Source organism: Apteryx rowi, unplaced genomic scaffold, assembly GCF_003343035.1.
Source record: "Apteryx rowi isolate R43461 unplaced genomic scaffold, aptRow1 scaffold_248, whole genome shotgun sequence".
NCBI lineage: Eukaryota > Metazoa > Chordata > Aves > Apterygiformes > Apterygidae > Apteryx > Apteryx rowi.
Genome location: NW_020448841.1, coordinates 212870 through 227212, shown reverse-complemented (window position 1 = coordinate 227212; position 14343 = coordinate 212870). Strand labels below are relative to the sequence as shown.

General features: G+C 35.4%; 1 protein-coding gene across 1 annotated transcript in view; it reads right to left on the bottom strand.

Annotated features, from left to right (window-relative positions):
• Positions 1-7829: 7829 nt before the first annotated feature.
• MPP6 (membrane palmitoylated protein 6) overlaps positions 7830-14343 on the bottom strand; it is a 56186-nt gene continuing 49672 nt past the window's right edge. The window contains exons 8-12 of the mRNA XM_026066790.1: positions 14194-14262; positions 13527-13688; positions 10897-11099; positions 10340-10468; positions 7830-8006 (exon numbers count right to left, since the gene is read on the bottom strand). Coding sequence (XP_025922575.1) covers positions 7830-8006; positions 10340-10468; positions 10897-11099; positions 13527-13688; positions 14194-14262 — 740 coding nt within the window. The remainder of the gene's footprint in view (positions 8007-10339; positions 10469-10896; positions 11100-13526; positions 13689-14193; positions 14263-14343) is intronic.

Here is a 14343-nt window from a genome sequence, read left to right as displayed (position 1 = left end):
CAGTGACATTCACAGGATGGTTGAAGAGAGCCTCAACAGCTTTATACATTGAATAGGAGAATCAGTGCATTCAAGAGCATCAAGGTAAACAAGACAAGCAAAACTTTTACCTGCTTGAAATTAATTTTAAATTTTGAACCCCATTTCCCATGCACTTCAGCAAGTCCAGGCTTAGAGCAGGAGCTGAACACTTCAGCCTGGGAAAGGAAGGGAGGACTCCACAGCTTCCATGTGCCAGAAAACTATCCTAGTCACTAAGCTGAGGCACTTCAAGTGAAACTCTTTGCTGCTCCCTCTGAAAGTAGGTACCTGTGCAGCCAGGAACAAAAATATAGCACCAGAAGAGCAGGAAAGAAGTGTGACTATGTAGTTCTGTGCTTACACCTTTCATCTAAGAATAAAGTAGAAACCAAGCTGGAACTTTCACTCCCAGCTGACACTTGTACCTGCAGTGTCCCAGCCCCTCCCTGGAAAACTACTGTGGTGTATTACAGAGCCTGTATTTAAATGCACTTTTTCCAGGGATTTCAAACAGCCCATTTCTTAGCAGAAGGCTTCATGGTTTCATCAGAGAAGAGGATACAATAGGGAAAAGGGGAAGGAAAAAAAGTGTTGTAGTTTTTCTTCCCTGCCTGCCATCTGAAGAGATGGTCCTAACCACAAGTAGTGAACATTCAAGCTTTTTCTTTGAAAAGTACACAACTGCCCTGAATTTAGGCCCCAAAGATGCTATGTAAGCAATGTACATACCTATGAAGCCTGTTAGACTTCAAACAAACAAAAATCCCTCAAAAGAACCATGTCTGCAAAGACTAATCTGTGCAGATCAGCTGGCAGTCAGACACAGGCCTGTAACCTTCACTTGTCTAATATTTTGTACTAGCACATCTAGAAATAATATTTAGTGTGTTATTTGATGTGGAGCCCATTTTCAACAACAGAGGATTAAGTTAAGATAAAAGGTAGATCTGCTCAGATTGTTTCTTGATAGCTTCTTTATTTGGCTAAAATCCACAGTATGACCAAAAAATCAGAAAAAAGCTAACTACATTTTTTTAATATTAAATCTTTATTATATACAAAAATATTTTGTTGGGAATTAACAGAATTTCACAATTTGTACATTAACACTTTTATGCTTGGCTGTGTTTAGCGTGGAAATATTAGTTGTGAAAAAGACAATGGGGATCTTAGAAAACAAGTTATGATTTTAAAATGTCCTGTGCAATAGCTGACTTTATCAATATAAAGTCATAAAGCTAACAAGTCTCATCTCCTAGGTCTGCTCTACAGTACTGTATTTAAACAACAATCATCATCTTCTGTTTTGCATTAGAAACTCTAGATAATAGTTAAGATTTTTTTGTACCATGTTTGAGCTAATGAAAAGGGGTTTTTTGTGTTTTTTTTTTTAAAACAGGAGAGCAGTTTTTTAAAGTCTTACAGGTGTCAAATCCAGTTTAATTTAATACATTATAGAAAAAAAAACATGCAGAGCTTGAAAAAGGGGAAAAACATTTCTGAGAACAAGCAAGGTAAGTAAAATCTTAAATGCAGTGACAGACTTTTAATACACATTTAAATCAAAACACTTAACCAAGATTTTACAGTTCTTAGCTCAGTTTGGGGTGGGAGGGTGACAAACTTTCCCATATTTTAAAACTTAAGAGGTCCCCCTTTTACAGCAGAGTACACAAATGTCACATACAGGCACTATGGCGGGAGGGGGGAGGAGGGAGAAGGAAATCTCAACATGCAATTTTAAAGGGGGAAAATAATTGGAACAGTTACCTGCATATACAATTGTGTACAAGATGTAAATCCACAAAAATCAGTTCAAAAAAATAGCTTTTTTGCAGCCAACATGCTGCCACTCCCAGAACTGTTCAAAGCAGTGGCATTAATTTTGCTCTATGCTATAATTCATCTAAGAGGTCAAGTAACAGAGAAGTTGCTTGGGTTTTTGGAAGAGGTTTTACTATGTTTTACGTAAGCCTTGGCTACCTATGGAATAAATACTTGGATCAGCCTTGAAGATAGCCAAATTTTACATCCTAAAGCATGGAAAATCATTAGCACAGAGCTAATGACATTAAAAGAATAATGGCAGAAAGTGTTTCCAGGACTACTTTAACCATTTTAAGCCTTGCAGGTTGGTCACTGTTCTACATCCAATCATTACATTAACAGCAAAAAGAACTCTATACTCAGCTAGTATGATAAAGAGTTAAAAATATTAAGAACAAAATTCATACTTACTCTTGMAGTGTAATTTATCTCATGAAATATAAACATTGCTTAAACCCTCCAATTAAAAAAAAAATGTTTGTAGGTGAAACTCCTTAACAACCTTTATGCAAGCTGGAGATTTTGTTTTTAAGTCTGTACAGCTAAATTCTAGCTTCAGTACCAGTAAGTGAACTACAAATTCAGCAGTTTAACCTGTGCTAGTTTGTGGAATAGTAACCCACCATGGTCCAACATGGGGAATTCAAGTAAGTTAGCAGATACTGTCTGAATTATTTGCAGCGTTACCCCTAAATTTTAATTTATATAAATATACACACATTTATATATGAATGTGCTTGCATGTATGGGGGGGCACACTTAATATTTTTAGAAGCCAAAGTTGCCTCTGAAAACCATTTTTCACAAGTGTTTTCACTGTACCTTTTTTAGTATCTACCTTGGTACCACAAACAGTAAGTTATATTACTTGTAAATACTGATGTTTATATTCATCGCTATTTCATCTACAAGACAAGCTAAGAATCACAAACAATTCACATCAATAAGCTCAATAAAAATACATGAAAAAAAAAATCAAGAAGGCTGGGAGGGAGAGAGGGGAAGAATTTGGCCAGAACTTTATTTTACCACCATCAATAATGACAGTCAACCAGAGAAAGCAAATGAAAGTAGCTTTAACCACAAAAATGGCTCAAGAGAGGTTTTCTGTAGGGACTGACAGCTAGAGGGATATTTAAGGCAAGAGGCCTAGCAGACTAAAAGTGTTTGTATCCACTAACCACTATTTAAACATAGATAAATTGATCTCTGTCAATACTTTTGCAAAAGTAGTATCATCATGTTTGGCAATAACAATATTTTACTGTTTAATTTTACTCTTCAGAATTTGGGTGAGGCAAGAAGTCCTGTAAGAAGCAAATAATCTATATACATTTGCATTATAGATGCAACAGATCTCTATCTGTAGTTTGTCTTAAAACTGTACCTACAGGCACAAAGAGTGATGGCGAATCTATTACAGTAGGCACCATAGATGTATTGAGCAACAGCATCTGCCTCAAAGTTCAGCCTTCTGAAAGGGGAAGGGGAACCAAGGAACAGGTAAAGGAAGTTCAGATTTGGTTAGGTTCAGGTAATAGGTCACAGGTAAAGACAGACAGTAACACAAGTCTCCCGATTTCCAGAGTCGTGCTCTATTTACTTGGTCATTCTCCACTAGTTCTTATTTGAGCATAGAAGAGACAAGCTTAGTTTCAAAATGATACCTATCCAGGAATTTTCTGTATTTAGCAACAACAACAAAAATGTTTCCTATTTATTGTCTGTATCACCCTCTAAAACAAAAAACTAGAAGACTTCTTGAACACTGAGCTGTAGGCGGTTTGTACAAGAAATCATTTAGATGTGATTTTAGAAGATGGAAGGGGTTAGAATTGTATAGAGAGATCATGAATAAAGTCAGTCACATTTTGAGCCTATCCAAGATAAACAGTTTATATAAACACAAGTTCAAAGCTCCACAAAGCTTTTGTACTACAAAGTACACAGAGCTGCACTGATCTGAGAACACTGCAGAAGTTAAGGATACTGCATTGATTATAAATTTGAGCTGCCTGTGTCAGTTTGTGATTCTGCTCCAATTTTACTTTCATTTTATATTTGCAGAACATTTTTAAAGCCCTTTATAAATATGAAAGATGACATGTCCCAGTATAATTATCATACTAAACTTTAATTGACTGCATTTTGTCACATTATTTATAAACTAAAGTAGACCTGCTAGTGTAACATTTAGAGAACAGCAAGGTAATCACTTGGGTATACATGCACCAAAGTATTTATATTAATGTTGAGTTTGGTGCATACTTAAGGGAATTTTTGGTGCATTTAAGGGAATAACTTATGGGTATTGGCACACTGACTGTACTTTTATGTATAAATTTTCATTCACAGGGCAACTACAGTGTTTCTTCTATAAGTTTCTCTATATGTACAGAATTTTACAGCACCTCATGCACTGCTTAAAACAAATTACAGATAAATATAGAATTTTTAGATTGAAATATTTGTATATTTAGAAAAATATACATTAGTAAACACAATAAACCAGGTAGAGAAGTGTACCAGTTCTAAAGTCTCACATGCAGGTACATTGCTGGATTAAGTCGTGGTAGATTAGTAGTGTGATTGCAGACATGAGTGTTTTTTCTTTTTCTTTTTTTTTTTTTAAACCATCCACATACATACATATACACAGACAGCTATTTGATAATTTACTTTTCTAAACTATGTAAATATTTATCCTGTGATGTATACCACACATCTTAAATATTTAGCAGCATCTTCACCTTGCTCATACATACCTACTGTTATTATTAACAGTCAACATAAGTTTACCTGTTAGTATCTGGAAAATAAATGTTTAGTACAGAATGAGATACAGAAACCCTAGTTATTTGAAACCCCCAAATACTTTAAATAGCTATTATGTGAAATATTTTCACTTGCTCAAAACCAATCCACTCATAGCATCTTTCTGCTAATTGCACAATGTACAGGTATCTAACTTCTGATCTAACATACTGAAACAGGTAGAGGCTATCACCACTATGTATATGATAGAAGTGGCACCTTCATTCTAAGACCCTCCAAGAATGGCTTTTTAAAATAAATAGAAGTTTAGTTGCCATTCAGATTCCAGTCATCCTACCAGTTAGTGACAAGTTAAGCTGAATATCTGATGAAAATCTGATTTTCCTTTTGAAGAAAGAACCACCCTGTTTCCTAAACCATAAGCATATACCAAACTGGACTTGCAATTTGCAACATTTAAGAAAAAAATACATTCCTTACATCTGTTTATTACAACTTGCAGGTGGACCAGTTAAAACCCAGATACTTTGATGTGATCCTTGCACGCAATCTAAGAAAGCCACCTTCTCTTACTGCTTTATAAACGTACTTCTCATTCGTATCTACATTAACAACACCACATGGTCAGGCACAAGGCCCCATCATCACTAATTGCTTGATTTAGAAACACTATGTGGAGCTAGGCTTTAGCAGATATATGGCTGTTTGGAGACTTGCTAACTAGGTAGGCCCTTTTTGACAGTATTAGCTCTAGAATGGAAACACAAAGAGCAGAGTTGTTTTCCTCACTAAACCTTGGTGCCCGTTTCACATGTTTCATTTGGTTAAGTGAATTTATGGAAAAAAATAAAAGTTAGTGATATTTGCAGTACTGTGGTGTGGAAACTGAAGAATCTTCTCATTCCATTCATTAGAGAAGAGTGAGCTCAGCCCCCTTTTGGCATCACAAGTAGACAATTAAAGTATATTCTAACTCCTAATGAAAAGGCATCATATCTGTCCAGATAACACATCTTATGTACAGCATATGTTGGTCTGTTACACAGTATACAAACACAGTTTAGTCATGTTCAGCATGTAGTACCACGATTAAATCATTAGAATAGTCAAGCAATGGTCTGCTTTCACTGCTGCTACATACAACACTTGATCCATTTCTCAACGCAGACTCTGAGGAATAGGATCAGAGAGCATTTCCCCTGGGAAAGGCAAACAGAGGTCTCATGCTGGTACCACATCTAAAAGCTCTACCAAAAACAAACAAAACCAGAGCATCCTGAAAAACTGTAAGAATGGAACAAAGTAGTGGTACAAGTTTTCCTTAGAAAATTTCAGATTCCCTCTAGAGGACATAAATCTCAGTATTAAGAGCCACGAAGATGACCYAGGCTATATATAATTTTGACTAACATTTTCATCATATACTGGGATCTCAAAAGAAAAAAAAAAAGAAACAAAAAACCCCCAAACCCCTCCCCTCCATAAAACCCCAAACTTCAGAGGGATTTGTAAATCCTCTGTAGTTTGGCAGGGGCAGGGGAGGTGGTGTTGAGACTTAAAATTTTTCTGTAGTATCTCAATCTTTTCTCTTTTCCTTGTGCACATAGAAGCCTTTAAAAGCCCCAGGAAACAATACTCTTTTACAGTGTATAAGCCTCTTTTCTTTCAGAAATAATTCTGAGGAAGTTGCCTGTTTGATAGCATTCTGTGTCACACTTTGGTGTTTAAAGGAATTCAGAAGCCAGGTGCCTGCCACCAGGTGGAAAAGAAATTAAGCAAACAGATGACTGCAATTTAGACACCTATTCTGATTAAGTGATGGTAAATGTTACTATATACAACAGCTAACACAGTAATATAAAATATGGTCACAAAATGAGCTAGTCTTCATGACAAGCTATATTTTCATTTTGTTCTTATTAAGCAGAAATTTACATTAGCATAAGTTTTGAATCAATGAATTAACAGATTAACTTGGACCTAACATGAAATATATCAATGGGCCTACTAAGGGGAGAACTGTCATAAAAGAAAACATGTTGTAAAACAGAAAGGTATAAACAACATTGCATTTTACCAGTTGACAGTGTCCAATTCACAAGCCATCCAACGAAAAAATGCAGTTAAAAACACAGTGTAACAAAGAGCACAGAAATTCCATTACATCACATTCATAAAAATACAACAGCTGATCACTCACAAATATTCCAAAACATAATATAGAAGCCAGCTAAATATCACAAGAAATTAAGTCACAGATCAATATACAAATATTGAACAATGTTTTAAGAAAAGAAAATGCTTATTTCTTTTAGCAATGTCTTTTTACAAGTGTGAATAAATAGTCCTAAACATTAAGTTTCACTCTACAAGGCTCCACATTATCAAGTTCTCTTTCAGGCTACTTCACCATTATTCAAATTACATTGAATTACCTTGCATACAGGCTTTCTAACCTCAGTACTTCAATCATAATAAGCTAACAGGTTGGCGCCCAAGAACACCCTAACAAGTAGCTTGCAAGGTACTGCTTTACATTATTTTAAGAGACACATATAAGGGAACCGACAGTACAGTTGTTTAAATCAAGAGACATCAAGAGCTTGTGAAACGTCAAGAATGCATCAACATTAAGCAGAAAGAAGCTGGAGCAATAGAACTGTGTGTTGGTTGCTGATTTCGATATTTAAAATTCTGCTCCCATGAAATTGATGTCTTTCAAAGGAAAAAAAAAAAAAAAAGATTAGTGTATCCTCCTAATAAGAACTGTAGACTTTTGACCAGTTAAACACTGACATTTACAAGAGTTTTACAAAAATTTTCAAGTATCTTTTTTTTTTTTGTTAATCACAGTGAAAATGTAAGACCAAGATGTAAATGTTAAAGTGAATGACTGAAAGTTTCTTAGATGAAAAAGGCAAAGGTACTAAATCAAAACATATAAAAATGCTTAAACGCATTTCCTTCATGTGATATGAATAGAAAGGTTATCTGTAAAAAGTTAGAAAAATTAAAATAAATTACATATTTAAGTACACTTGCCCTTCAACATTTCTATAAAAATTCAGAATAGTGTACTTTTGAATATACAGAGTAAAAATGCACAGGCGCTGCAAGTTATCTTTTGTATCTACACAATGTCTTGTCACATTAGCATGTTTGCTGCAGTTGATTTTGTTTGTTATTTAAGCTCATCTTCAGAAATCTCAATATACCCAGCTAATTGGGACCCACTGTGGTTCCAGTCTCAGTCTCTCTATAGCAGTCTGTAGCTTCTCAAAGGCTTTGTCTAGGTTGTCATTTATAATGGTCAGATCAAAATAGTGGTTGTATGCTCTCTGGATCCGTGCACTTTCATCTACTGTTTTTTTCAGATCAGTGTCCTGTTGAAAAGATTTTTAAAATAATTAAGAACATAGGACTTGGCAAAAAACTATCAGTTCAAAGAAGTATTAGTTCATCACATACTGCAATGGACTATTTATAACCACATAACACAAGTTTAAAATATAATAATGAAATGTTTTCATTTTTATTCCATATAAAACTTAAGTTAAAATACTTTGACAGATCTGGAAAATGTTGTGTCAATAACGTTAAATATCACAACCAAAGGTTTGCAAATCTTGCTATCTTTAACAAAGCCAATAAAAGCACCTGAACTGGAGCTGTATACACAACAGGAAATTAATCATTTTGTATATGCAACTGATGATTTAATTAGAATAAAGTTAATATCTTTAGGAATAACTGAGTCAATCAGTTATATAAATATATTATGCCCCCCCCCTTTTTTTTTTATTTTCACAGAAAGCGCCAAAAATCCAAAAATGAAAGAATCCAAGAATCCAAGTATGTTTGACAATGAAAGATAGATTTCTAGAAGAATAAAGCTCTAGAATGTCCTATTGTTTTAGAGGCTACATTTTGTCCTTCTTGTTCACTTGCACATGTTTTTTCTGATTCATAAAGTACTACTGCTTTATTTTACTTCTGACATGAGCTGTCAAATAGGCAGGAAACCTATATTCCTACATTATGAAGACTTCATGAAGTGCTGCCACTCAGCACTTTTTCATGTTTCATTAGTTCTACATTCTTAAAAGATTCCTCTCCACTTTTGCACAAAAACAATTTTTTTGTGATCAGTTGTGAGATTTGCTCCCCACACCAATATTTACTAACATTTTCAAGTTCTGATACAGTTGTAAATGTGACAGCCAAAATGAAAACGTAATTTTGTTTATAGCCTTTCCTTCATGGTAAATGAAGGAAGCAAGCAAATGTAGGACCACAAGAGCCAGAATTTTTGCAATAGGATCTAGCTTAGGATGCTAGAAATAATTTGGACAGATTCACTAACAGGCAGAACATACTTAATACTTCCAATGCACATTTGGTTTTTATTTGTTCAGGAAGTACACCAGAATGAAGCTGCAAACTATACTCATTATATACACATGCACAGACATGATTAATAGAGTCCATACAGATATATATGTTCTAAATGCAACCATCCTCCTTATTCGTAATGACAAGTAAAATAAAGGCAAGGATGTCCTTTAAAGAATCAAATATTAGGAAATGCAAGAAGTTATTTTTAGATTTGTCTGGACAGTTTTAATCTTGCTTTCTTGTATATCCATTGCAAAAGTCAGGGTTCAGTTGGGGAAATGGCAGAGAACCCAAAGATATACTAGAATCGATAACAACTAGAAGCCACAAATAGGACTGGATATTTTCTCATGTGATTAAGTGAATGGAATCTCACAGGTTTCAAAAGAAAAAAAAAACAAAAAACCCACACCATTCATTCATTTACTGCAAATTAACCCATCTCCCATTTTATTACTTTGAATGCCCCTTCAGCATTATGTAAGATATTGCTACTATCTATGCTACTGCAGTAGCATCATGAGCTGTCAGCAAGCCATGGCTTTTCTCAGGTAGGGGAAGATGCACTGTTGAACAGAATGGTTTCCTTAACTTCTTAGTCTGACATTTTGCTTTGGTCCTGCAGCTGGGAAAGTTCATGCCCATACAAATACTTTCAATATGCTAGGTTGGAGGAAACATGGCTCATTTCCTTCTGCTGCACATTGTATCTCAGAAAAGGAGAGACGATCTAATGCATAAAATGGGCCACTTGCTTTTACATGACAAATACAAGGAGCAGCCATTCAACACTCCTCTGTACTCTGGCAGCCCCCAGCCGTTCTCAGTGCAGCATGTGCTGCTGCAGCAGTGGAAACAGGGCCTAGCTGCATTAAGTGTTTTATGCAGGCTGCAATATCTTTCCTAAGGAACACAGATTCTATTTTTAAAGCACACCTGTTTTTTCAGACAGACCTGTACAAAGCTTTCTTGGGGGGTAGAGATGGTGAATGGTAAGGAAAGGCACTTCTACAAAAGAAAAATTCCCACCATCAAACATCTATAATTTGCCTCAAATAATCAAATATGGCACTTCTCAAAGAATATATTACAAGCAATTCTTGTAATTAGTACTTCTCTGTAAGAGGTCTATTTTTAAGAAAGAAGCAATCTGCCTTATACATAGTATTTGATTAACTTGCACTAAGTAATCAGCAAAGATCTTGTCTAACCTTTCTTAAAGAGACTTTAATTTCAGAAAAATTTAATCTAAAATGAAAGTTAAAAAAAGTTTTAAGAACATCCTGTTCAAAGCAAACTAAATGTGAAATACTCTGCTTACAGTGAGAAGTTTGGTTGTAATTCCAGCATCTACCACAGCCTTGTGCATAGCACGCAAAGTCTCTAATTCTGGAGCAGCGATGAACACTACATAGGGCATGAATTCTGAAGTCCGCAGTACTTTCAGGGCCTGGAAGCAAAGAACAAAAATGCACCTCAATTAACTAAATATGAGAATGACTCATCACGCGTCCCCATTACTTATGTGGCACTGCAAAACTAGTCTGTTACAATGAGCAGAACTACATGATAGGCTAGTATTTTTATTTCTGTTTCAGAAACTCCTACACTGCCTGAATTACAAGGTTTCTTTTCAAAATGCTCAACATTGTTCTTTTCTTGGCCAAAGAGATTGCTTACTACTATGCAAGGCTCCCCGTTCATGCAGAACCTGAGGTTTTTTTCRTTGTTCTAACTTGCTCTAACGAGGTGCCACAAATAATCCAGTCTACATTGTAATCTTTCATGACACAAGCAGCTAAGAAGCCTTTAATTTAAAGGCATACCTCTTCAACATTATATTCCTACTTTTTGAATATAACATTATAAAATACATACCTGTGGGTTCACATCCAAAATGCAGGTCCTTCCAGTCTGAACAACTTCAAGGATGGAATCAATTTTGGTGCCATAAAGATTTCCTTCATACTCTCCATGTTCCAAATATCTGCCAGCTTTAATATCCGTCTCCATTTCAGCTCGTGACACAAATCTGTATGCGTGCCCATCCTTTTCATCATCTCTTGGCTTTCGTGAAGTAACTAAATAAAAAAATTTAAATTGAACATTAGCTTTTTATCTCTAGAATACAAGTATGAGACTGGACTACGTTACTTCCTCTGTATTACACGTTCACACCACACACAACACTCATTCATGCTATCTTTTTCATTATTCACCGAATAAAATCATTACTCAAGTGACCTGGAAATCCACATAACTTCAACTCTCGTATGCCAGATTTACTTTTGAAAACGTAACTGAGCACTTGTCAAAATCTGCTCCCCCTGCCCCTTTTAAACAATTTAAAAATACCACATACTTCCCTCACTGTTATTTAGGGTAGACATACCAGAACTACCTATAAAGTAAGCTAGCTCGAATAGCAAAAGCAGCCTAGCCACAGTAGCAAGAAACTTAGCAGAGGCCAGATCAACCTGCTTTTCAGGACAACTTACCATTTAAAACAAGATAAATTCAGTGGAGAGAGTTTAATGCCAGTGGTTAAGTAAAACATTAACAGCTAGCTTAAGTGTTGGCCTACAGTGTGCAGCACAGACATTAACTTAAGCAAGAAAGTGAAAGTAAAGAAAAAAAACACCTGATTATTATCTGCTTTGCTGTCCTGTCACCATTTTACCTGCCCACTGTTTGAACTCCAAAATATAGTAAACATAGCAGCAAATGGATCCCTTTGATAATACTGTGATACAAGCGGAAAGCATTCCCCCCAGCCAATAATTCCTATCAACCTCATTATTATAGAAAACTCATGTCCCAGGATAAATAATCTTCTGAAGCTGTTAGTAATAAAAGTATTACTAGAACACTAGAACATCTAGTCATAGACAAGATTCTACGGGAGAGTTAAAACTATAATGATTAATACAACATTAAAAGAACTCGGAGCATCTTGAATTAAATTTTGGAGAATGAGCTATGACAGTTCACAGCCAGAAGATGACTTAACAGTTCAGCTATCCACACTGAAGAAAAAACATAGCACCATTTGCTGGAGGATCGGAACTTAACACCAAGGATATGCTTTTCCTCATAGCGGTATGGATCCATTTCAGCCATTTTCCCAAAAAACGCAAAAAAGGAAAACATCTTTTGGGAATAACTTGAAGAGGTTTCTTCTAATCAAAGAAACTGAGGCCAATTGAATTTACTGATTATCCTACTCAAAATCTAAATATAAGGTAGAAAAGAGATTCTATATACAATAAACTATGTACTGCATGTGCATAATTAGATTGTCAGATCACTAGGTTAGAAAAGTTATTTTTATGCCTTTGAAGGTGACTCAAGAGCTCTAAGTTAAAGCATTGTAATGTTGCACCATATTACTTATTTGTAGATACAGCATTTTAGAGAAATCAGTACTTTTGAGGGCTTTTTTTTTTTTTTAAGGGGAATAGATAATTAAAAAAAGCAGTAATTTTCTCAGTATCTTTTGTCAAAGTAAAATAACCCTATTCCAAGGAGAAGATTTTTTTTTTAAAGTTACACTGTGAAATCAATCCTGTTATCAGCCATACATATCAATCCTTAGTGCATTAGCCAGTTTGGTGGTTTAGAGATTGAGCAAATCAGAAGAACTGTCTCTCTCTTCAGGCTCCACAATTTCTTTTTAAGACTTATCCCTCCTCCCCTATTATCAGGTCTACTTTTTGTCCACTGAAAACAGAAGGGAACATTGTTTTTGAAATTCTAAAGGGCAGGCGGCAGGCAGAGAATAGTAATAGAGCCAGGGTGGACTTCTCTGGTCAGCAGTCAATGGGGAGGGAGGGCACTTAAAAACCAAAGATCTTGCAGACGAGCAAAAGCAACTGTCTGAATGGAGGGAAGGCAAGAAAACAACTCAATACTTCAGTAAGGGAGCAGGTTTTTTCTGCAGGGAGCAAAAAGAAAGACCACGGGTCTGATGCTAGACAGAATAAAACATCAGATTACCCATACGGACCTTATAGATTACAAATGCTTCAATTTCATTGGAAGTTTACTTGCTTCTTTCTCCTACTGTTCTGATGCTAAACTAACAATTTATAATGGCTAAGATGCTTTTACAGATGGAAAACTTAAGAGTAGACCTGAGAAATTCTACTAGCTGTTGATTAGTGAAGACTATTAGGAACTTATAGAATCCCATAATTTACTCATGATGACCGACACTCGAAACCTAACAGACAGGCAGATGCTTAAAAGACTGACAGACACACATATAAAAATTGTTTTTCTGTAGCATCAGTAATGGTTAACTGATAGTTACATGTATTTCTAGCTGTGGTCATACGTTAGCCCAGTTATCTGAGAAGATGAAGAACCTTTTGTTTTCCCACTCTATGCAATTTTTATACTCTGCCAAAATTACTTGTATATTGAATCACTGGGATTAACTTCAGGTTATTTTCTGGCTAATCAGAGACTCGAAATAGGGTATTACCACAGGAGTCCTGACAACTTACATGGCACTGTAGTTCCAAACCTAGTGGGATTCAGTACTATAAACCTGTTCTTCAAGCTTCTTCGCCCCACTCCTTGGGCCCCAATTAAGACCAGTGTTTTCCTCTGGAAAGGAGGCATTTTGGCTACTTCCTCATATATCTGGATTTCATGACGATCAAATTCTACATTGAAAGGTGTACAAAAAATAGTTAAKGCTCAGTCATTACTGCAAAAATAATTAAGCAGTTCTGTTATATATTAATGGAACATATGTGCATATAAATAGTACTCAAAAGGCTTTAAGTCCGATATAAGCCTTCTGGCTTTAAATTGGTATTGGAATACAATAGCTACTCCTTCAGGGGCAGCGTAAAGTGAGATTATTACCTTTACTTCCAAGGAGAACTTTGCAGAGTGATCAGAACTGCAAAATTGTGATTACCAATTAGTGAGCTTTAATGTTTTTTCTTTTTTAACACACCACTCTGCTCTGACTTTCACCTACTGAAATATGTACTCAGCACCATATCTCCACTGGTCACTATTCCTTTTAAACGTCAAAAAATATCTGATCTATTGAATTTATAATCAGATATTTTACTGCATATTTCTGCTTTGGATACATTAGATTATCTGCAAGTTTAGAAGCCTAGAGAACTTGCATTCTTATGTAATATTAAGAAATACCTGCATTTCTTGTGGTGAGATACATCATCTTTTTCTTTTTTTTGCTGCTTATTGTTCCACAGAAAGGCCCTGGAAAAAAAAAAATTGAGACAAGTTCATCATTTTTGATGTTTTGATATTTACATGAATATATGCAAGTTTTAATTTAAT